Source organism: Lithobates pipiens, unplaced genomic scaffold (assembly GCF_037356315.1).
Source record: "Lithobates pipiens isolate NorthernLeopardFrog02 unplaced genomic scaffold, aLitPip1_a1.2 Scaffold_18, whole genome shotgun sequence".
Lineage (NCBI taxonomy): Eukaryota > Metazoa > Chordata > Amphibia > Anura > Ranidae > Lithobates > Lithobates pipiens.
In genome coordinates, this window is record NW_027507758.1 from 365,902,748 (window position 1) to 365,928,231 (window position 25,484).

At 42.8% G+C, this 25,484-nt stretch overlaps 1 protein-coding gene across 1 annotated transcript in view; it reads left to right on the forward strand.

The window, feature by feature from the left end:
* Positions 1–25,484, forward strand: part of LOC143988214 (uncharacterized) — a 224,610-nt gene that overhangs the window by 74,999 nt on the left and 124,127 nt on the right. The window contains exons 14-22 of the mRNA XM_077487601.1: positions 8,182–8,315; positions 10,581–10,702; positions 14,546–14,773; positions 18,667–18,903; positions 19,161–19,280; positions 21,183–21,388; positions 21,548–21,617; positions 21,966–22,133; positions 22,261–22,374. Of these exons, the coding sequence (XP_077343727.1) occupies positions 8,182–8,315; positions 10,581–10,702; positions 14,546–14,773; positions 18,667–18,903; positions 19,161–19,280; positions 21,183–21,388; positions 21,548–21,617; positions 21,966–22,133; positions 22,261–22,374 (1,399 nt within the window). The remainder of the gene's footprint in view (positions 1–8,181; positions 8,316–10,580; positions 10,703–14,545; positions 14,774–18,666; positions 18,904–19,160; positions 19,281–21,182; positions 21,389–21,547; positions 21,618–21,965; positions 22,134–22,260; positions 22,375–25,484) is intronic.

Below are 25,484 nucleotides of genomic sequence, written 5' to 3' on the forward strand. Positions count from 1 at the left end.
CACCCCAAAATACATTCTCCTACTCCTCCTGAATATAACGATACCACATATGTGAGACTTTTACACAGCCTGACCACATACAGAGGCCTAATTTTGAAGTAGCACCTTCAGGCATTCTAGGAGCATAAATTACACATTTCATTTCTCAACCACCTATTACAGTTTTGAACCCTGGAACACCAGGGCAATGGAAACGTCCAGAAAATGACCCCATTTTGGAAAGCTAACACCCCAACGTATAATCTATGAGGCATAATGAGTCTTTTCAATAATTCATTTTTTTCCAGAAGTTTTCGGAAAATGTGGAAAAAAATGAAAACGCATTTTTTTTACACAAAGTTGTCCATTTATAAGATATTTCCAACACATAGCATTTACATAGCAAAAATGGCACCCCAAAATACATTCTCCTACTCCTCCTGAGTATAATGATACCACATGTGTGAGACTTTCACACAGCCTGACCACATACAGAGGCCTAATTTTGAAGTAGCACCTTCAGGCATTCTAGGAGCATAAATTACACATTTCATTTCTGAACCACCTATTACAGTTTTGAAGGTCCTGGAACACCAGGGCAATGGAAACGTCCAGAAAATGACCCCATTTTGGAAAGCTAACACCCCAACGTATAATCTATGAGGCATAATGAGTCTTTTCAATGGTTCATTTTTTTCCAGAAGTTTTTGGAAAATGTGGAAAAAATGAAAACGCATTTTTTTTTACACAAAGTTGTCCGTTTATAAGATATTTCCAACACATAGCATTTACATAGCAAAAATGGCACCCCAAAATACATTCTCCTACTCCTCCTGAGTATAACGATACCACATGTGTGAGACTTTTACACAGCCTGACCACATGCAGAGGCCTAATTTTGAAGTAGCACCTTCAGGCATTCTAGGAGCATAAATTACACATTTCATTTCTCAACCACCTATTACAGTTTTGAAGGCCCTGGAACACCAGGGCAATGGAAACGTCCAGAAAATGACCCCATTTTGGAAAGCTAACACCCCAACGTATAATCTATGAGGCATAATGAGTCTTTTCAATGGTTCATTTTTTTCCAGAAGTTTTTGGAAAATGTGGAAAAAATGAAAACGCATTTTTTTTTTACACAAAGTTGTCCGTTTATAAGATATTTCCAACACATAGCATTTACATAGCAAAAATGGCACCCCAAAATACATTCTCCTACTCCTCCTGAGTATAACGATACCACATGTGTGAGACTTTTACACAGCCTGACCACATGCAGAGGCCTAATTTTGAAGTAGCACCTTCAGGCATTCTAGGAGCATAAATTACACATTTCATTTCTGAACCACCTATTACAGTTTTGAAGGCCCTGGAACACCAGGGCAATGGAAACGTCCAGAAAATTACCCCATTTTGGAAAGCTAACACCCCAACGTATAATCTATGAGGCATAATGAGTCTTTTCAATGGTTCATTTTTTTCCAGAAGTTTTTGGAAAATGTGGAAAAAAATTAAAACGCATTTTTTTTTAACAAAGTTTTCCGTTTATAAGATATTTCCAACACATAGCATTTACATAGCAAAAATGGCACCCCAAAATACATTCTCCTACTCCTCCTGAGTATAATGATACCACATGTGTGAGACTTTTACACAGCCTGACCACATACAGAGGCCTAATTTTGAAGTAGCACCTTCAGGCATTCTAGGAGCATAAATTACACATTTCATTTCTCAACCACCTATTACAGTTTTGAAGGCCCTGGAACACCAGGGCAATGGAAATGTCCAGAAAATGACCCCATTTTGGAAAGCTAACACCCCAACGTATAATCTATGGGGCATAATGAGTCTTTTCAATGGTTCATTGTTTTACAGAAGTTTTTGGAAAATGTGGAAAAAAATGAAAACGCATTTTTTTTACACAAAGTTGTCCGTTTATAAGATATTTCCAACGCATAGCATTTACATAGCAAAAATAACACCCCAAAATACATTCTCCTACTCCTCCTGAGTATGGCAATACCACATGTGTGAGACGTTTACACAGCCTGGCCACATACAGAGGCGCAACATGCAAGGAACACCGTCGGCGTTCCAGGGACACATAGCCTGCACATACCAAGAATTTCACCCCCAAATACATTATGCTGAGCAAAGGGTAAAGAAAAGATTACCTGTGGTTTTAGAAGCACAGTTGTCCACAGGAGGATATCACTGGTCCAGGCAGCAGGCAGGGACTTGGTCAGCAACAGCGAACACAATTTTTCAGGCAGCAGGCAGGGATACTGTCCATATACAGTCCAGGGTCAGTGCAGAGATATTGTCAGCAGTGCCAAAAATATTGGTCCTGGTAGTAGGCAGGTCCATGTGGTGTGGTCAGTGTGGCATGACGGCAGTAAGTCCTACAGGCAGCAGACAGAAGTAGAGCTTTGTTCAGGACAGAATGGGGATAGGGGTAGAGGCTTCTCCCTCCCAAATCTCTTTGAAGCCTCCGAGTCTCCAGACCCTAATCTAGGAATAAGAAAATTGTTTTCTTCATCCAGAAAAACTATACTGTAGCCCCTCACATATGTGAGACCCCGTGTTGAATCCCACTAGTCCAGTTGCAGAATACAAGATCAGTCCAAGAGGCAGGCAAATATCGTGGTCAAACAGTCCAAGGTCAGTTCCAGATCAGGCAGAGGTATGTACAGAATCGTTAGGCAGAAGCATGGTCAAATAACAGTCCAGGGTCAGTTCCAGATCAGGCAGAGGTATGTACAGAATCGGCAGGCAGAAGCATGATCGAATAACAGTCCAGGGTCAGTTCCAGATCAGGCAGCGGTATGTACAGAATCGGCAGGCATAAGAGTGGTCAAATAACAAGCCAGGGTCAGTTACAGAGCAGGCAGTGGCATAAGGGGTGTGAAGGTGTATGAAGGCAGGAACTGAGGATTATGTTTACCATACTTCACTAAAAATTTATTGAAGTATGGTAACGCCGAAAACAGTCGCCTATGCAGAGGCCTGGTTGGGAAGGACATTGTGCACAATAATAAGATGTGTCTCTTCTGACTCCTGCTCTGGTACACACCTTACATCTTTTTTTACGTCTTTGGCCTGTTGGTTTGGGAGGGATTTTATCGGGAAAGTGGCGCTCGGAGAGTCGACTAATAACGTCTGATCGGATATTTTCTGGTGGGCCGTTTGGGAAAATAATGGCAGTGAAAACTTCCTCCTGGTAGCCAAAGAAACGTTTGGGGTTTTGGTCGGAGTTGCGGTAAATGACATAGGGATTGTAAATGGCCAATTGAAAAAAATAAATTGCTACTTTTTTGTACCAATGGTATGTCCTTCTTATGGCAAGATATGGTTCCATCATTTGGTCATTGAAGTCGACTCCCCCCATGAACAAATTGTATTCATAAATGCATTTTGGGTTTTTTATGGGGCCATTCCTTCTGGGATTTCCACGAACGTATCATTGTGGATAGAAGACAACATATACACATCCCTTCTGTCCCTCCACTTCACTGCCAGAACCTCCTTGTTTCTCAGACTTGCGGTTTCTCCTTTTCGCAGCTTCTTATTCACAAGACTTTGTGGAAAGCCCTTCCGATTACTTTTTACGGTGCCACATGCTGGCGTCTTCTTCCGGTGAAGGTTGTGGAACAGGGGCAGAGATGTGTAGAAGTTGTCTACATACAGGTGGTAGCCTTTATCCAATAGGGGGTATATGAGGTCCCAAACAACTTTTCTGCTGGATCCCAAGTAGTCCGGACAATTAGGGGGCTGCAGCTGGGTGTCCTTTCCTTCGTACACTATGAATGAATATGTGTACCCTGTGGCTCGGTCGCATAATTTGTAGATTTTCACCCCATAGCGGGCCCTTTTGCTGGGCATAAATTGCTTCATTTTAAGCCTACCACTAAATTTAATAAGGGACTCATCCACACATATGTGTTGGTCCGGGGTAAACAATTTGGGGAATGTTTGTGAAAAATAATTAAGTATTGGACGAATTTTGTAAAGCCTGTCGTAATTTGGGTCATTTCGTGGAAGGCACTGGGTATTGTCGCTGAAATGTAAGAACCTCAGGATCATCTGATACCTGGTTCTGGGCATTACCGCGGAGAAGAGCGGTGTGTGGTGGAGGGGGTGGGTTGACCAATAGGTACGCAATAGATTTTTTTTGTTGAGTCCCATGTTAAATGTGAGGCCTAAAAAAACCTTGAACTCTTCCACCTTTAGGTCTCTCCATTCGTAGGGACGAGCATAATAAGATGTCGGATTTTTCAAAATAAATTGTTGTGCATACAGGTTGCACTGGGCTACAATTGACGACAACATATCCTCCGTAAAAATTAAATTAAAAAAATCTATTGGGGTAAAATTCTCTGTGTCCACCTGGACTCCTGGCTGGGCAGTGAAAGGGGGAACATTGGCCTCTCCTGAATTAGGAGGAAGCCACAAGGGGTTCTGAAGGGCATAGGGAAGGCCGGCATGGCTCCTAACCCTTTGGGGCTGAGATGACACCTCACTGGTACTTGGCCTTTCTTGCCGGGGCACTGCGGTGCTGGTGGACGGCACTGCGGTGCTGGTGGATGGCACTTCGGTGCTGGTGGACGGCACTGCCTCACTAGAACGCCTTCGTTTGATGGGCCGGATATCTTCCTCCTCGGATTCAGTCAGTGTTTCACTGCTGAGGACTGGCTCATAATTTATGTCGGCTTCAGAATCCGAATCTGAAAGAGAATCTGAAGAGGAGAGCTCCCCGTTGCTCTCGTCGGCCGTGGAAAGAATTTTGTACGCCTCCTCGGCGGAAAAGACTCGTTTAGACATGGTTGCTGGTGTTAAGCCTGCACTGATGGGCACTGATGAGGTGGCACTGATGTGCACTGATTGATGGCACAGATGTGCACTGATGAGGTGGCACAGATGTGTACTGTTGAAGCAGCACAGAGGTGGCACAGATGGGCACTGATGAGTCGCCACAGATGTGCACTGATGAGTCGGCACAGATGTGCACTGGATGAGTCGGCACAGATGTGCACTGATTGTACAGATGTGCACTGTTTAGGTGGCACAGATGGGCGCTTTTGAGGTGGCACAGATGGGCGCTTTTGAGGTGGCACAGATAGGTGCTTTTGAGGTGGCACAGATGGGCACTGTTGAGGCGGCACAAATGGGCACTGATGGGTCGGCACAGATGTGCACTGATTTATTGCACAGATGTGCAGATTTATTGCACAGATGTGCACTGATGAGGTGGCAGATGGGCACAGATGGGCACAGATGGGCACTGCTGAAGCGGCACAGATGGGCACTGCTGAGTCGGCACAGATGGGCACTGCTGAGTCGGCACAGATGGGCACTGCTGAGGTGACACAGATGGGCACTGATGGGTCGGCACAGATGTGCACTGATTTATTGCACAGATGTGCACTGATGAGGCAGCAGATGGGCACAGATGGGCACTGCTGAGGCGGCACAGATGGGCACTGCTGAGGTGGCACAGATGGGCACTGAGGCGGCACAGATGGGCACTGCTGAGGTGGCACAGATGGTACAGATGGGCACAGATGGTACAGATGGGCACCGATTGGTACAGATGGGCACCGATTGGCACTGGCGGGCACTGGCAGGCACTGGCGGTGCACATATGGGCACTAGCGGGAACTGGCGGTGCACAGATGGGCACTGACATTGCACAGATGATGCACAGATGGCACAGGTGGGCACAGGTGGGCACAGGTGGGCCCAGGTGGGTACAGGTGGGCACTGGTGGGGTAGAGATGGGCACTGGTGGGGTAGAGATGGGCACTGGCGGGCACAGATGGCACAAAAAACACTTTTTTTCTCAACTCACTGAATCTCTCTCCTCACACGCTGTCTCTGTGTGAGGAGACAGATTCGGCAATGGGAGATGATCTCATTTGTTTACATTTGAGATCATCACCCATTGGAGGCGGCGATCGCGCTGTAAACGGCCGCTGTGATTGGCCGTTTACAGCGATCTGTGATTGGCTGTGTCCAGGGGACACGACCAACACAGATTTTCCCCGATGCACGCTCCCGGGAGCCATTAAAGGGGACGACGTCAATAGACGTAGTCCCGGCATTCGAGATCCGCGCTGTAGCCGTCATTTGACTATAGCGCGGATCTCAAGTGGTTAAGCATATAAACAGTAAAAAAGGGAGGACAGACCATATTGGCCCCATAAAGAGTGAGGAAGGAAATCTGGTTACAAAGGATGGGGAGATGGCGAGGGTATTGAATTTATTCTTCTCCTCAGTCATCACAAAGGAATCGGGTGGTTTCAGTAACCAAAACTGCAGTATTTATCCTTATGACACATCACAGGAAGCACCCTCATGGCTAACAGAGGACAGAATTAGAGACAGACTTGGAAAACGTAACATTAGTAAGTCACCGGGACCAGATGGCTTGCACCCAAGAGTCCTTAGGGAACTCAGTCAAGTATTTGCCTGACCATTGTTCCTAATTTTTACTGACTGTCTACTAACGGGAATGGTACCAGCTGATTGGAGAAAAGCCAATGTAACACCAATATTTAGAAAAGGGACAAAATACATGCCTGTGAATTACAGAGCTACAAGAATGTGGAATTCCCTTCCACAGGCAGTGGTTTCAGCGGGGGGCATTGATAGTTTCAAAACACTATTAGATAAGCACCTGAACGACCACAACATACACAGATATACACTGTTATACTGACATATAATCACACATATAGGTTGGACTTGATGGACTTGTGTCTTTTTTTCAACCTTACCTACTATGTAACTATGTAACATCAGTTCTCATTTGTGCCACTACAGTGCTCATCAGTACCTCACAAAACTGTAATAGGTAGTCAAATTAGATTTTAAATGTATGTCCCCAGAACACCTGATGGTGCTCCCTGCATGTTGGGCCTCTGTATGTGTCCGGGCTGTGAAAATTTCTCACACATGTGGTATCGCCATACTAAGGATTAGTAGCAGAATGTATTTCGGGGTGTAATTGAAATTATGCATATGCTGCGTGTGAGAAATAACCTGTAAATATGACAATTTTGGAAAAAAAATCTTCAGTTTGAAAAGAATTGTGGGAAATAAATTATAACTTCAAAAAACTCACCATGCTATTACTAAATATCTTGGACTGTCTACTTTCTAAAAATGTGTAATTTGAGGGGTATTTGTACTCTCCTGGCTTGTTAGGGTCTCAAGAAATTATAGACTTCAATTCACTTTACTCCTTGTAGTCCTGTGATGCAGCAATGGAGGGATCGGCTTTCTCTCTCACTTTAGGACAACTGCCTCTGGGTCTCCATATTGTCAGTAAGCAGTAAACATACATTTTTTACTGGTTCATGGTCACTCACTGAGATGCAATTTGGACAAATTTCTGAGGCTTGTCAGTGGTCTAGAACAGGAGTCACACACTGATGACATCACTTGTTTCAGTCCATTTTTATTTATGCATAGAAGAAGCACAGTTCATCCCCTATGAACTGTGTTGGTTCTATGGTTGAATGAAAATGCACTTACCTGAGTGACATCATCACCGTGTGGCTTCTACCTTTCTGTATCTTCACAGAGCAAGGATGGGCTCCTTAGACCGGCACCTGATCGGATTAGCAGAGGTGCAGGCTTGGAGCAGTGACTTCTGCTTGATTTACCGACAGTATGTTCAATCAACTACTGCAGTCTACTCACTTTGTGCCTCCAGAACTCTCCTTTTACATGTAGTTCTATTTGGTTGATGACTGTTACCAGAGCGCAGGTACACCAATATGTTATTTATACACATGTATATCTTTAAATATATACATGTATTATACAAAAGCTTTGAAATATTAAAGGCACATGATTTTTTCATGATGGAATTTTAATAGTTTAACTACCACCCTCCTACAGCATCCTAAAGCACAACAATTTTGGAGCATAGCAGAGCAGAAAGCATAGCCCGAATGTGTAATGTATGTAATGTGAAGGTTGATTTCTTTTACTTATAAAGCCAAACAAATAATAATTTGACTTTATTTCCTCTGTAATGCACTATTTTGGAGTTTGTAGCAGGTAGAGGGTTACAGGTTTGTCTGGCTAGCATTACATTTCAGTCACCCTATTGTCCGCTTAGTTTGTGATATAGACTATGCTGCACCCCTGGCCTGTTTTCATGATTTGCTTTCATGTGTTCCTTTTCAGTCAAGCACCTATCAAGCTGTACTTGTCACAGATGGCATCTACTCGTTCTGCTTGATGTATTTTGCAGATGGAGGAATGAATTGGAATTACTTATCAATTCCTTCAAATTACTTACCCAAGATGGGCTACTTTAGGTACTTCTCTCTTTAAGTAAATATGTTTAACAACTGAGTATGTCAAATAATTTATTCATGTTTTATTTTCAAAGTAAGGTAAAGAACTGGTTATGGTCCTAGGAACACATCTGTATGTCAATACAGATCATGTTCAGTGGCTAAATTATTAGTAGTTTGTACATACAACCTACTTAAAGCAGAACTAAACCCCCCTATCCTTTACAGCCAAGGAAGCTGTCATCTTGGGCAATTTTTGATCTGTAGTTACCGTGGGGCTGCGTATGTTCACCCATGGTGTTTATGTTTTGGTAGATGTTTCCCATGACAAAACTGGCGCACTGAGAATATGGTGCATCTGTGCATGGTAGCCAACCACCTTCTACCATCAGCTTGCTCAGTTAAGGTTTGACAATAAAACCTGGTATCTGAATACTGTTTTTTTCGCTCCATAAGACTTACCTAACCATAAGACACAACTAGATTTTAGAGGAGGAAAACAAAAAAAAATATTCTGACCCAAATGGTGTACTAAAATATTTACCAGTGCCCATGAAATGCAGCCTGACCAATGTCAATTTAATGCAGCCTTACTAGTGCCCATAAAATGCAGCCTGAACTATGCCCATGAAATGCAGCCTGGCATGTACCTATAAAATGCAGCCTTACTGACATTCCTATATGCATCCACCTGTCACTCAGATAGAAGACAGAGCGGCCGCCGCAGCCATACTCTACTTGGCCGCTCGGGTTGCTCGGACTTCTGTCTCTGTTCTGAGTGACAGGCCCAGCAGGAGATCGCCCGGGACTCACGAGAGGGCGAAAGGGGGGGGGGGGGCATAGTCAGTATTCGCTCCATAAGACACAGAGACATTTTTCCCAATTTTTTGGAGGCGGGGGGGGGGGGGGGGGGGAGTCCATCTTATGGAGTGAAAAATGCAGTAGTTTCTATGTAGAGTTGCACCAGATTTTGCACTCTCTGGTTTTAGTAAATAACCCCCCATCTGTTTTGAGCTTACATAATTTGGACATGGTGAATGGTTGCATTGTTCGGTGATTCAAAATGGAAGCACCTGGAGTATCTTTCCTGACACACACTTTCACTACCCATCCGAGACCCTACAAATGGGGAGCTTAGATTTAAAATCTCATGTAAATGTGCCCCATACACATGCCTCACATTTTAAATAACGCACATCTTTGCTGACTCTTAAGATCTTGTCCTTGCTCAGCTTTCCTACCCTCCAGGTTTCTGATATAAGGCAGATGATTGACTGAAGAAAATGAAATTTAGTTACTCAGTGTATAAACCATGTACATTATTTGACATAATACCTGCAATTTTTTATGGCATGGACCATGACAGCCTGAAATTTATCTGAAGAACTGTAATAGAAAATTATTACATTGTAAAACTTGGTCTACACATTGCAATTCCTCTTCTGCTTCCGACTCCTCCGTTCTACGGCCTCTTCTCCCGCTCTCCGATTCTTCTCCCGGGCTCCTCTGCTATCCTCTGCTCTCTTGCCGCTCTTTTGCTAGCGGTGGCCTGGCTTTCTCCTTCTTCGTCGTCTTCTTCTTCTTTTTCTTCCTTCTTCTTCTGTTCTTTCGATGTTGACAGAATGCTCTCTCCCGCTGAAATGCTGTGGACACAATGCGCAATGACTTATATAGGCTCGGGACGGGGTCACCGGGTGATGTCACCCGGTGAGCCCGCCCCTTATGACGTCACAATCCCAGCATGCTAAACTCCAAACCAAAAATTTCATATATTGCAGCTTACTAGTACTTGGTGGGTCCATTGTATTTCTTTTGTCAAGCCTATTTTGCTATATTTTCACCTGGCAATCCTGATAATAATACATTTCCTGTCCCTGGGTGGCTGTACTCACTCCTCCACTGTATCTGTAAAAGGAGCCATGGTTGTCATTCTAGTCTGCTCTCCTGATATGGACTACAAACATGTCTGTATCTCTTTATCTCCATTATGTGGGGGACAGGCCAGTTGGTAGTTTATTGACGATAGCTAGGAATATATTCTCTGCAGCTTACAGGAAGTGACAAGGATACAACATTTCTGGCAAGATCCTTATTTTCCTGTATGTGCTGAAAATGTTCTTAGCTTGAAAAAAAAAACAAAAAACAAACAAATGCAGACCCCCCAAAAAAGGACTGAGCTGCAACATATTGCATTTTTGTTCTTAGGTTTAGTGATCCCTAACTCTATCAAACCGCAAATGATGTTATTAATTCACTGTGTTTTCTATAATTGCATTTTATTTATAGTGGAGACTCTTCATATTACAGTCCACCTGACAATTTCCCAGCATACAATGACCCACAAACAAATTATGATGCTAGTATCCAAAAAAGGTACACTCCAGATCAGTACGAGGGACAAAACACAAGTAAGTGCCTTGATATTTCACCTGAAACATTTTACTGATAAAGTACCTCTTAAATACAAAACAGTTGGGAAACAAAGGCATTCTATATCCACTTGCCAGCGGCGCTATAGCAGAGTGATGGCTACAGCTGGACCGTTCTCGGAGGCCATTGTATGATGGCCTCCCATGGATGTGCATCTAGAAGTGTCCATGATTGCTGGGTCCTCGGGACTCAACCCATCATGGATCAGGGAAAAGGGCCAGTTACAGTGGCCCTTTACCATGTGATTGCTCCATACAATTATGGAACGATCACATGTCAACAAACAGGGATCATGCCTGGTTCAGTTTGCGCTGCTGCAGTGTTTCTCTCTTCTCTACTCACACGTATAGGTGTGAGGAAAGGAGAGAGAAATAATACAGCAGCATGAGCTGGCACAATCCTGAGTGACAACAGTGCCACATCAGTAACCCTGCCATTTGAGAGAAATTACCTGGTAATATGACAATATTGTGAAAAAAAAAATCATCTTAATTTTGCAAAGAATTGTGGGGAAAAAAAATAAACTTAAAAAAACTCACCATGCTTCTTAATAAATACCATGGAATGTCTACTTTTCAAAAAGGGGTAATTTGGGGGGTATTTGTACTTTCCTGGCTTGTTACCGTCTCAAGAAATGAGATAGGCCGTCAGTACATCAGGTGTCATCAATTTTCAGTGATTGGCACAATAGCTTGTAGACTCTATAACCTTCACAAAGACCAAATAATATACACTGGTTCGGGTTATTTTTTACCAAAGAGATGTAATGCTGCGTACACACAATTGGAAATTCGGCCAGCAAAAGACTGATGAGAGCTTTTGGTCGGAATATGCGACCGTGTGTATGCACTTTTGCTGGCCGAATTCCCGCCAGCAAAAGATTGAGAGCAGGTTCTTGATTTTTCGGTCGGAAAAAGTTTTGATCTGAAATTCCGATGGTCTGTAGCAATTCCAACGCGCAAAATGTCTACGCATGCTTGGAAACAATTCGTCGCATGCTCGGAAGCATTGAACTTAATTTTCTCGGCTCGTCGTAGTGTTGTACGTCACCGCGTTCTTGATGGTCGAAAGTTTAGCGAACTTTTGTGTAACCGTGTGTATGCAAGCCAAGCAACCATCCAAGATTTTTCAAATGGAAAATCCGCTCGCATTACAGTATAAATTTTGGCCAAAATTTATGAAGAAAAATTACTAATTTGCTAAATCTTATAAGAAAAATGAATTTTGTTCAAAATGTTCTGTCTTTTTTTATTTATAGCACAAAAAAATAAAAAGCCAGTGATCATTAACCACTTGACCACTGGGCACTTAAACACCCTTAATAATCAGACCAATTTTCAGCTTTCGGTGCTCTCACATTTTGAATGACAATTACTCAGTCATGCAACACTGGACCTATATGAAATTTTTGTCCTTTTTTTCACACAAATGGAGCTTTCTTTTGGTGGTATTTAATCACCGCTCGGTTTTTTATTTTTTGTGCTATAAAAGAAAAAATACAGAAAATTCTGTAAAAAATGAATTTTTCTTTGTTTCTGTTATAAAATTTAGCAGATTAGTAATTTTTTCTTCATAAATTTTGGCCAAAATTTATACTACTACATATCTTTGGTAAAAATAAGTACAAATTGGTGGATATTATTTGGCCTTTGTGAAAGTTATAGAGTCCACAAGCTATGGCGCCAATATCTGAAAATTGATCACACCTGAAGTACTGACGGCCTATTTCAATTCTTGAGACCCTAACATGCCAGAAAAGTACAAATACCCCCCAAATGACCCCTTTTTGGAAAGAAGACATTCCAAGGTATTTAGTAAGAGGCATGATGAGTTTTTTGAAGTTGTCATTTTTTTTTTCCACAAAATTGTCATATTATCAGTTTATTTCTCACACACAGCATATGCATACCACAAATTACACCCCAAAACACATTCTGCTATTACTCCCGAGTACGACGATACCACCTGTGTGAGACTTTTACACAGTGTGGCCACATACAGAGGCCTAACATGCAGGGAGCGCCATCAGGCGTTCTGGAGCACCCAGGACAATTCTGACATTTCTCTCCTACATGTAAAAATCATAATTTATTTGCTAGAAAATTACATAGAATCCCAAAACATTATATATGTTTTTTTAGCAAACACCCTGGAGAATACAAAGGTGGTCGTTGCAACTTTTTATCTCGCACGGTATTTGCGCAGCAATTTTTCGAATGCTTTCTTTTGGAAAAAAAATAGTTTTGTGCTTTAAAAAAAAAAAAAAAAAAAACAGTAAAGTAAGCCCAATTTTTGCATAATGTGAAAGATGAAGTTATGCTGAGTAAATAGATACCTAACATGTCACTCTTCAAAATTGCAATGGCATGGCGCCAAACGTCGCTACTTAAAAATCGCCATAGGCGACGATTAAATTTTTTTTTACTGGTTACATGTTTTGAGTTACAGAGGAGGTCTAGGGCTAGACTTATTGCTCTCGCTCCAACGTTCGCAGCGATATCTCACATGTGTGGTTTGAACACCGTTTTCATATGTGGGGGGGGACTTACGTATGCGTTCGCTTCTGCATGCGAGCACATGGGGACAGGGGCGCTTTAAAAAAAAAAAAAAAAATGTTATTGTTCATTTTACTTTATTTATTTTAGTTTGACACTTTTTTCCCCAAAAATAAATTTTTTGATCACTTTTATTCCTTTTACAAGGAATGTAAACATCCCTTGTAATAGGAATATGGCATGACAGGTCCTCTTTACAGTGAGATATGGGGTCAATAAGACCCCGCATCTCACCTCTAAGCTGGGAAGCCTGAAAAAAAAAAAGATTCTGGCTTTGATCGTATTGGCGAGTCGGTAGAAGCACCGGAGGGTGGCGGGAGGTGGGGGGGATGTCTATGGCTGGGTATTGCAGGGTATCACCGACTATGGCTGGGTATGGCTGGGTATCTCCGAGTATGGCTGGGTATCTCAGAGTATGGCGTTGCAGAGTATTGCGTTGCAGAGCATTGCAGGATATTGGCGGGTGTTGCAGAGCATTGCAGAGTGTTGCAGGGTATTGGCGGGTGTTGCAGAGCATTGCAGAGTGTTGCAGGGTATTGGCGGGTGTTGCAGAGCATTGCAGAGTGTTGCAGGGTATTGGCGGGTGTTTCAGAGCATTGCAGAGTGTTGCAGGGTATTGTCGGGTGTTGCAGAGCATTGCAGAGTGTTGCAGGGTATTGCAGAGTGTTGCAGGGTATTGCAGGGTATTGCAGGGTATTGCAGGGTATTGCAGAGTAATGGCAGGGAATTGAGGGGTTAAATTTCGGTGAGCAGCGATGTGGGCACTGCAGATGCAGCCCACAGCGCTGCTGACACCGATCTCTTCCTACTCCGCTGTACCGATCGGTACAGAGAGGGGGAGGGAGGAACCGGCGTCATAACATGACGCCGGTTTGTTTACAAGTGATCACTCCGTCATTTGACGGAGCGATCACGTGGTAAACGGCCGCGATGAGGGGCGCGCGAGAGCGGAATTCTGGGAGGACGTCATATGACGGCCTCCCAGAGTTAAACAACCGCCCTGTAGCCGTCATTCGGCTATGGGCCGGTTGTTAAGTGGTTAAATACCGCCAAAAGTAAGCTCTATTTGTGTGAAAAAAAGGACAAAAATCTCATATGGATACAGTGTTGCACGATGAGTATTTGTCATTCACAGTATGAAAGCTCTGAAAGGTGAAAATCGGCCTGGTTAGAAAGAGGGTATAAGTGCCCAGTGGGCAAGTGAATAAACTGTATAATCTCACATAAATGTATGTTTTCAGATTTTTTATTTTTTATTTTTTGCAGAAAAAAAAGGCTACTGGGCATATCGGCTGGAATATAATTCAGGAAACACAGCAAATTACAGACAGCAATGTTTGAACTGGTACTATAATGAAATTGACTCAAATGTATACCCTTACTGGATGTATTATTCACGCCCATGCCCATGTACATACTGGCAGGCCATATTCGATTCTTCCTACAGACAGGCAAATATTCTACCATACTATGGCATTCCTCAGAAATACACAGGTTAGTCTTTTTGAGTCTGTGTCTATTTTTCACCATCATATTAGAAATGAGTGCACAGCACATTTATGAAAGAGCAGAAAACCCCAGATCTGAGAGCGCTATGCCAGAGATATTACACCCTGCATATATGTCTCTCAGACTGTGTTTATTTCTGTCCCTCGTATTTCTCATATTGCACTTCCCCTGTAATTTGCTCTTCTGTTTGATCTAACAACCTGTTCAAAAAAATAAAAACCTTGCTTTATAAACTTTGCCTCTGCAAATATTACTTCCATAATGTTTAATGTTCATAAAAGCTGTAAAATAATCCATGTAACAATTATGGTGGAAGGGAGGGGGTTCATTTCAGGATGAAAAAAATCAAATCAACCATTGCATGAAACCATATATTTTGCTTATATATACACTGCATGCATGACATGCCAGGCTGTTAGAGAATGTTCTTTAGGTTAATAATAGTTAACTAGAGCTTTTGAATTTAATTTTGGGAGGATTGTTAAACTCCAACTCCAAACCATGACTGAGGTTTTAATATTATGCTGCCACTGGTATATATATATTTTATAAACTTCATGCTGGACACAGTCACTTACATCTGTGATTCTCCCCATCAGATGTTTACAATGAATTTGTAGCAAAGGTGTCACTTTTTCACATCTGGACTTCCTCATAATTTGTTAAATTTTGCACTATAGAGAATCCAGTGTAATCTAGTGTAGTGCGATACCATCTTTGTTATAGCCACAATTGGGGCTTCGAGAGAGCTTTCCATTATCACTTTCCAAAATCTTTACTTAATATGCAATTTCTTTTTCATGGCCAGTTTTAAGTAGTTAGAACCAATTAGCCACCATCCCAAATGTTGATCAGAACATTATTGTATATGGTATGGCAGTGTTCTGAAATCTGGTCACTACCCCCCAGTCATGGCCTGAGCTCATGCTGTGATATGCACTGTAACATGAGAGTTTGCATGTTACACAGAATGTATTTGGCTGCAGAAGCAAATAAAATCACGTAACGTCAGAAGAGGTTCTTCTCTCTATCTCAGTGCTTTATGTTTTCTCTGTGCAGGACTACTGGTTATCAGTAGCACTTGGGTTCCTGAAGCTGGACGAGGAAAATATGCTCAGTTTAGGGGTTGGTTTACGTATTAGGCTTGCAAGAAACTTAAATGAATTCTATAGGTATAGCTTGCATGCAGGGCTGTCTTAATGAGTTGGCCCACCTGGGCACTGCCCAGGGGCCCCAGCTGCATGGGGGTCCCTGCACTTTCTCCAAGCAGCTGGTCCTTGAGCCCTTGCTGCCCCAAAATTGGGGGCCCCATGATGGCACTGAGAGTGATGGATACACAGAGGAGGCAGGCTGACAGCGGTACGTTGTGCTGGGCAGAATGATACCTATTATTTTACAGCCAGCAGGGTGGGGCAGGGCTGGAGTGCCAGTGATGCTCTGACCCCGCCCCATGCAGCTTGAATGCTCGGGACTCGAAGGCTGTGGTGTAGGAGCTGGAGTGGGAGCTGCTGAGTCTGCAGCACTGAGAGTCCACCTGCGGATGTAGCATTGTAGATGGTGTCATGGTAAGCCCAGTTGTCCAGCACTGTTTGCACTGGAGAGTTTGGAATGCCCAGAGGTATGCTCCCTCTTCCGCCCCTCCTTCTGCCTGCTTGATTGGTATAGGTGAGTCCAGTGCTGGAGGTGGGCCAAAAGTTTACATGCACTGTTTCTTCATTGGAAAAGGGGGTGCTACATGGATGGAAAAATGGAGCTGGGGGATATCAAGGGGGAATGGGGGAAAAAATACTGAGGGGGGATCTGGGGTGTATAGGGGGTAGCAATGCTTGGGGTAGCTTGGGTAGCTATAGTGCTAGAGGTATCAGGGATGTAGAGGGGAGACAGTGTAGGGGGTATCAGGGATGTAGTGGGTCAAAATACAAGGGGTATATTATGATATATGGTAACAGTACTGGGGGGGATATCTAGGGTGTAGAGGGGTCAGAATGCTGGGGGGGTATCTGGAATGTAGAGGGGTCAGAGAGCTGGGGGGATATTTGGGGTGTAGAGGGGTCACAGTGCTGGGGGGATATCTGGGATGTAGAGGGGTCAGAGTGCTGGGGAATATCTGTGGTGTAGAGGGATCAGAGTGCTTGGGGGATATCTGGGATGTATAGGAATCAGAGTGCTGGGGGATATCTGGGATGTAGAGGGGACCGAGTCCTGGGAGGATATCTGGGGTGTAGAGGGGTCAGAGTGCTGGGGAGATATCAATCTAGAAGATATATTATATGCACAGGACAGCTTTGTTACTTTATGTATGTAGTATTTTCCCACTTTCCCACGTTTCTTTGCTGTACAGAATGATTGTTCATATAGTTAATGCGGAGCTCCACCCAAAAGGGGAAGCTCTGTTTGTCTGCCTCGTACCTACTTAATGTCTGTTTACATTGTAGGGGCCCCAGAGCGTTACTTTGCCCAGGGGCCCATGATGCTATTAAGATGACCCTGCTTACATGTTCATTTTATAACATCAGTATTGTACTAACAATACAAACACAAGTTATTTTTGACAATTGAATTAATAGTAATAAAATTACTGGAAAATATCACCTTTCATGGCGTCAGCACTGCTTGTCCGCAGGCCATCTCTTTCCACAACTTCGTGGATTCCCTGCATGCTTTAAAGATTCTTCTCTGCTGCTTAATTTCAATATTTTGAGGACTACATATCCCATGGTACCTTGCTTCCTGAATTCCTCTCCTCCTCCTGAAACTCCTACTCTGAGCACCTCTGTAGCTCAGAAGGCAGGCTCTATGAGCTCTGAGACACAGCAGTGCCTACGTACAGGGTATAGTGAATGCGTGACACAGAATTCAAGGAAGTAAATGTGTGAGGTTCTTCCCAGGATAAGTTTTCAAACTTCAAGATTCTTCAGATTTGTAGGAACAGGCTAAAAATAATAGAAATACAATGTGGAAAATGAATATAGGATTTTACATTTTGACTATAGCTATGCTTTAAGCGTTCACTTTGGTGGTTATGATTTGGGGAGAGTTTAAGTATTAAGAGTTCAGTTTAGGGGTTAGGTTATAATTTAGACCCCTTTCACACCAGGGCGTTTTGCAGGCGCTATAGTGTTAGAAATAGCGCCTGCAAAACGCCCTAAAGAAGCTGCACCATTGTGTGTAGTGTGAAAGCCCCGAGGGCTTTCACACTACAGCGGTGCGCTGGCAGGACGTCAGAAAAAAGTCCTGCCAGCAGCTTCTTTGGAGCGGTGAAGGAGTGGTGTGTTTACCGCTCCTCCACCGCTGCTGCCCATTGAAATCAATGGGGCAGCGCTGTAATGCCGCCGGCAAAACGCCGCTATTGCGGCGTATTGCCGGCGGTTTTAACCCTTTCGCGGCCGCTAGCGGGGGGTAAAAGCGCCCGCTAGCGGCCGAAATGCGCCGCAAATCCGCCGCAAATCCGGCGGTAAAACGCGTTTTACCGCCGATGCAAGGTGCAGTGTGGTGTGAAAGGGGTCTTAGGGTTGTGAAAGAGGCCGGAGAAAGTAATGATTTTCTGCAAGAGTGAGTGTTGGGGTCGGCTACTTTTTCAAGTGAAGTTTGGGTTACATTTTAGAGAGTGCTTTACTATAGAGAATAATACACAGACCAGCTCCAGTGTTCACACTGCCTCTCAGCTCAAGTTTTCTTCTTTTTAAAAAAAAAAAAACACTTCGAGTGTCAAGCTGAAATAACATCAAATAATACTTTTCAAATGGTGTTGTTGTTATGTTTTTGACTCACAATTGGAATTATATCAAATGTCCATATGACAGATGTGATGTTATTATTCAGACATGTATACATAAATGTGGTGTCTATGGTATTAATTGCTTGTTTCTCCCTTTCAGATTGGTATAGTCAGTACTACACTTTTCAGACTGCATTTTCAACCTGGTTTGGAGGAGGAACAAGGTGCTACTACAGTTATTGGGGTAGCTTGAACTATGGGGAGAAAGAGAGATATTTACCAACTCCCTGGGAGTATGAGAACAGCTGGCTTCGGTGGTATGACCCGTCCTATTACTACAGTTGGTATTATAGCTATTACCTGTCTCAGATGCAAACGATCAGACAGCAATACCAAGGTAACCAATATCACACAAAAATAAACAAAATTACTCTTTTCTACAATATGCAGTGCCTAGACTATGCTTTTTGCAATGGTTGCTTCAAACATTTGTAGGATTCATTGGAGGTGTTTTTACATCTGATTTTCTATATTGTTATATAATATGCTATGTTTTTTATACCCTACACCAACCTAAGTCTATACAATAGGCCTAGAGTGATTTTACCATTGGCGTATTAGAAAGTTTACATGATTTCTTTTTTGTGCTTGCAGTACATGAAGTGGATCCTTATAACAACTGTTGTTTATACTCTGGTTCTTCACACCTCTGTTCCTTATACCGACAAAGAAGACCTTATGATTTCTGTGCTGGATACGTTCCACCAAGTTTCGGTAAACTATTAGTAAAACACTCCTAAGCACATTTCAAAGTAGAATTACAACAAACTTCATATTCATTGTTTAAAATGGACCTGTCACTAGGCAGTATTGTAAAACGCTGCATCAAGTAGTTATTTACAGGTTTTAATTTCACCAGAGTTGTCACTCTCTCAGGAAGCAGTTTGGTGAAAGGGTGACAACAGTTGATGCAATTGTTTGCAAATTGAAGAAACACAAAATAACTGTATACCACCCTCAGTCTGGGGCTCCATGCTAGACATGTGCAAAAGGAAAAGATTTGTTTAGTTTCGTTTAGTTTTAATTCGTTAATTAATTAATCGAAAAATCGGTCACATTCGAAAATATTTCAACCAAATTCGAAAATATTTCTACCGGATTCGAAATGATTTCAACATGATTCGTAATGATTTCAACCACATTCAAAACTATTTCAACCGGATTCGAAAATATTTTGCGACCCGACTTTAGGGCCATGTATCTCGGGGTCACTTGGTGCTAGAAACCCAAATTTGGAGATGTTATAGTGCTAGGTCTACTGTGTTTGCATACCAAATTTGGGGTTTCTAACTACAAGTGGCCCTGAGATACATGGCCCCAAATTCAGGTCGCAAAATGTAATTTTTCTAATTTGATTCGTATTTTGTCCGAATTCGGTTGAATTCGTTAGCATTGTGATTCGATAATTCGGATGCATGCAAATGTCCGAATAATGAAAATTTATCTGAATTTTGATTTGGAACGAAACGAAATACACATGTCTACTCCATGCAAGATCTCACCTTGTGGAGTTGCAATGACCATGGGAAAAGTGAGGAATCAGCCAAGAACTACATGGGATAATCTTGTCAATGATCTCAAGGCAGTTTGGGCCATAGTCACCAAAAAAGCAGCTGGTAACACAATAGGCAGTGAGGACTGAAATCCTGTAGCGCCTGCAAGGTCCCTCTGCTCAAGAAAGCCAATGTACAGGCCCGTCTGAAGTTTGCTAATGTACATCTGAATGATTCAGAGGAGTACTGGGTACAAGTGTTGTGGTCAAATGAGACCCAGATCAAGCTATTTGGCATCAACTCACAGTGTTTAGAGGAGGAGGAAGGCTGCCTATTACCCCAAGAACACCCTCCCAATGTCAAACATGGAGGTGGAAACATTATGCTTTGGGGGTGTTTTTCTGCTAAGGGGACAGGACAACTTCATTGCATCAAAGGGACATGTACTGTCAAATCTTGGGTGAGAACCTCCTTCCCTCAGCCAGGACATTGAACATTGGTTGTGGATAGGTATTCCAGCATGACAGTGACCAAAAACACACAGCCAAGGCAGCAAAGTAGTGGCTCAAGAAGAAGCACATTAAGGTCCTGGAGTGGCCTAGCCAGTCTCCAGACCTTAATCCCATAGACAACATGTGGAGGGAGCTGAAGGTTCGAGTTACCAAACATCAGCCTTGAAACCTTAAGCACCTGGAGAGGATCTGCAAAGAGGAAAAATCAAAGAGGTCAAAATCCTTCCTGAGATGTGTGCAAACCTGGTGGCCAACTACAAGAAACGTCTGACCTCTGTTATTACCAACAAGGGTATTACCAACAAGGGTTTTGCCACCAAGTACTAAGTCAGGTTTTGCGAAGGGGTCAAATATTTATTTCACTCATTAAAATGCAAATCAATTTATAACTTTTTTGAAATGTGTTTTTCTGGATTTTTTTTGTTGTTATCCTGTCTCTCACTGTTGAAATAAAGTTACCATTAAAATTATAAACAGATCATTTCTTTGTCAGTGGGCAAATGTACAAAATTAACAAGGGATCAAATGATCAAACACTTTTCTCCCTCACTGTATGCTTTTAAAACAGTCCCCTTAATAGTGTGAGTTTATCAATTTATTTATTTCTGCAGGATCCCTGTTTGGAGACCCTCACATCAACACACTGGATGATGTACAATATACTTTTAATGGACTGGGGGAGTTTACCTTGGCCAATGTTAGAGATGAGAACAATACACTTATCTTCACACTCCAAGGACGCACAGCCATGGCTGGCAATGACACACAAGCAACTAACTTCGTTGGACTGGCTGCAATGATTAAAAATCAAACAACGGTAAGATTCATGCATCAGGTAGGGGAGCCTAGTGCTTTATAGTGGTTGTATATGGTAACAGAAATAACAAATAACTTTCACATGGAACAAGTTTTTTTTTTCTGCGGCCCAAAGCTAAACAAAACTGCATAACTGATGTTTTTTGGTTATTTGATTTAGGTGGAGTGGTTACTGCAGGACAAAAATACAACCATTGTGAAGATTAACGGTACCGCATTTACCTTACCAGGTAACACAACTTCAGTTTTTATTAATAGAGCATTGAATAGGAATGAGCTCAGTGTTTGGTCCTAACGTACGTTTATGGCATTTTGTGTGGACAAACAAGACAGCTTCCAGCTGTCAATGGTTGCTACATGGCTGGAAATACCCGGCCACATAAGCACATAGACAGGGATTGGAGGGGTTACACCAATGCTTAAACATGCATATTTTGGCAACTATGTAACTACTATCTCTGCTTCTTCCCTTATGTTTTCCTTTTCCTATCATTAATCCCCAGGGTAGTGTCTATCGCCTCCATGTAATTTAAAAGATGGATATAGTTTAATTTTCAATGATTTGCTTTTTTTTTAAGATAATGCTACACAGTTGGACACGTTGACCCTGGAGACGACAGAGAACAATGAAATAATGGCTACCTTTGAAGGTGGGATCTCAGTCACAGTGTCTGCTAAGGTGGGAGCTTTGAGCTTTACCACAATGCTAGACGTTACTTACAAGAACAAGACAGATGGCCTTTTGGGTGAGTTATGTTTTATTACTCTGGCAGCAAAAGAAAATAAATGACAATTGTTCCTTCATGGACTGAGTAATAATAATAGCAAGTCTAGCAGTAAAAGTGAAAATGAAATGATGAAATGTCATTTTAGGTGTGTTCAATGATGATAAAACTGATGATCTGATGGCTTCTAATGGAACAAAATTGGAATTTGATGGAGTAAAGCTCCCCAATGAATCCCTTATTTTTGAAATTGGAATGACATGTAAGTATATGTTCAAAACATTTATATACTGTTTGGTAAAAAAAGAAAAACAAAACAAAAACAAAACTGAAAGCTAAACAGATGTAAAAGACAAAAAATAATGCATCTCCAATCGGTAATACATTGGAGTTGATTTACTACCAGAAAGTGCAAAATCTGGTGCAGCTGTGCAAGTTACCCAATCAGATTCGATGTCAGATGTCCCATTAAGCTTTGACTAAAACAACCTGGCAGCTGATTGGTTTCTATGCAGAACTACACCAGATTTTGCAACCTCATTGTGCAATGTATTTTGTTCATTGCAAGCCGCACAAGGAGCCAACGGCTTTATGTGCTAAAATAAGCATGCTGATAGGAAAAGAAAGCAGAGTGACGAGAGTTGAGCTGATTACTGTGCTGCATCGCCTTTCACTGTCAAGTCACAAGATAGGATAGGTCCAGTATGACCGGCACTCAGTGGAAATGTGTTAAACAATGCTGGCCATCTGATAATATCTAATGTCACAAAAATACTGTATGGCAAATCTCTATATTGAAGGTGAATGATGCAGCACAAACTGCTTTTGTTAATGTATCATTTAATGGGCTATATATTTTTGTTTGTTATTTTTGGCTTAATTTCTGTTTTAATGTTTTAGTCATTCACCTGCTGCCCTTCCACATCAGTCTCTTTGGTGGCTTTCAATCAACCCGAACATAAAATACAAACTACTATGCTTTGACTGTTCTTTGGCTATTCAGCACCCATTCTCTACTTTTATTTCTGGGCTTATATACAAACCCCCCCTCTCTGCTCCCCCCACTACTGTACTCCTCACGCTTCCTATGCATGACAATAGGATTTCTCTAAAGCGACCCCCATTTCTCTGCAATTATCTACCTTATTCCATTACTCTATGCTCCATTTTTAAAATGTAATTGTAAAGTCTTGTTTTTCTTTTTTAAATAACAAACATGTTATAATTACCTGCTCTCTGCAGTGGTTTTGCACAGAGCAGCCGGGACCCTTCTCTTCTTGGGTTCTCTGTCGGTGCTCCTGGCTCCTCCCTCCTGCCAGATGCCCCCACAGCAAGCAGCTTGCAATAGGAGCACCCAAGCAGACATGCTCCCGATCAGCGGCTCTGTGTGTCCATTCACACACGAAGCTGCCATGCTGCCCTGCCCCCCACCATCTCCTGATTGGCTCATTGACTGTGATTGACAGCAGCTCCAGCTGCTGCAAATAGCCAATCAAGAATGCGAGTCCTGGGAGAGACAAGACTCTTGTGGACATCACTGAATCAAGAGGGGGCTCAGGTAAGTATTGGGGGAGGGGCTGCTGCACACAGAAGGTTTTTTATCGTCATGCATAAAATGCATGAAGGTAAAATACCTTGTGACTTTACAACCACTTTAAGAGCTAAGTTCACCTTTAGGGCCGGTTCACACAGGGGGTGATGCGAGGCGACACGACTTGCCTCGCCGCGACCTCAGCGGCGACTTGCAAATGACTTCTGTATAGAAGTCAATGCAAGTCGCCCCGAGGTCGCCCAAAAGTAGTACAGGAACCTTTTTTCTGAGTCGGAGCGACTCGAGTCGCTCCTCTTAGAACGGTTCCATTGTACAGAACGGGGGCGACTTGTCAGGTCGCGGCACGGCAAGTCGTGTCGCCTCGTGTCGCCCCCTGTGTGAACCGGCCCTTAAGAACATGTTACATGTTACACCCATATTTAGGATGTAACATGGTGCCAGGCTGACTCCCCCACACCCAAAATGTGGCCTTCCTCTGACAGCATGTGAGGGTTCCTCTCCCAATAGCAGCTATCAGATTTTAAATTGACAGGTTGTGTAGGGCTCTGCCCACACAGCTACGTCATTCATTTGCAGAGATCTATGAATGAAAAATCTACAATTTTTGTCTACCATTACAGCAGGTGGACTCGTAGATCCCAAGGGAATACAAGTGAGGTGATCACCGCACTCATAATCCATTGACACTTATTCCTGTTCTCTAACTGAAAGCCTGTACATCGCTACAAACTAGAGCAAGAGTCTGTAGGAGCCTGGCAATGCACTCACAGTCCACTGGCCATGGCTGAATGCTTTGCAGGTCCATTTGCAAAAATAAAAAATGCAAATTTTTTTGCAAATATATGTGCATTCATTTTTATTTTCATGTGGATAAAGGTGATTATTGCGCTTACCCTAAAACAAACAAAACAACAAAAAACAAAAAGAGAGCAGCTACACAAGAATGTGACAAAAATTCAAAAAGTAATGGGGTTGAGTGTGTAGCACTAAATAAGCAAACAGTGAAATATGTAGAAATCACTAAATAGTGTGCACCCTGCTGGGTGAAGTGGTAAAACAATTGTAAAAGAATACTCCGGTTTCCTCCCACACTCCAAAGACATGCAGGTAGATTAATTGGCTTCTGTCCAAAATTGGCCCTAGCATATGAATGGGGTCCTTAGATTGTGGGCTCCTTGAGGGTAGGGACCAATGTGAGTGTGCAATGTACAGGGATAGGGGTAGACACTCACTCAGGTTGAACTGGATGGACTGGTGTCTTTATTCAACCTTACTAACTATGAAACTATGAAACTATGAAGTACTGTACACCATATAATGAGTGGACATTGTTAGTCTGCCTGATACTAACCAACATCATGGCCGCCTTCAAGGCGGCAGCAACTTTTTTCCTCCTTACCCGGTGTTCTGTCAAAACAGCCAACTCATAGTGTACCATACTGTATACGCTGCCGCTGTTCTGTCAAAACAGCCAACCTGTCCAAATCTTCAATTATTGATGATGGAGAGTCATCGGAAGTGATGTGGTTGGGGATTTTGGTGAGTTGGAGTTTTCGGCAGAAAACTGGCACGGGCTTCTTGTGATGCTGCAGGCTCAAGGATAGAGCTGTGTGCCCCGCCCGCCCTCATCCCACCCCTTTCTCTGTTGAATATGCAGGGAGAACAGGGAGGGTTTTGAGTGTGCTGCTGGGATCACTGTCACTTATAAAACACAGAAGCCAAAAGCCAAACACAAAAATCAGTTATTAGTGCATTGAAAAACTTGAAACTGTTGGCTGCCCGGGCCCCCTACATTGGCGTCCCTGGGTACCGCCGCAGCC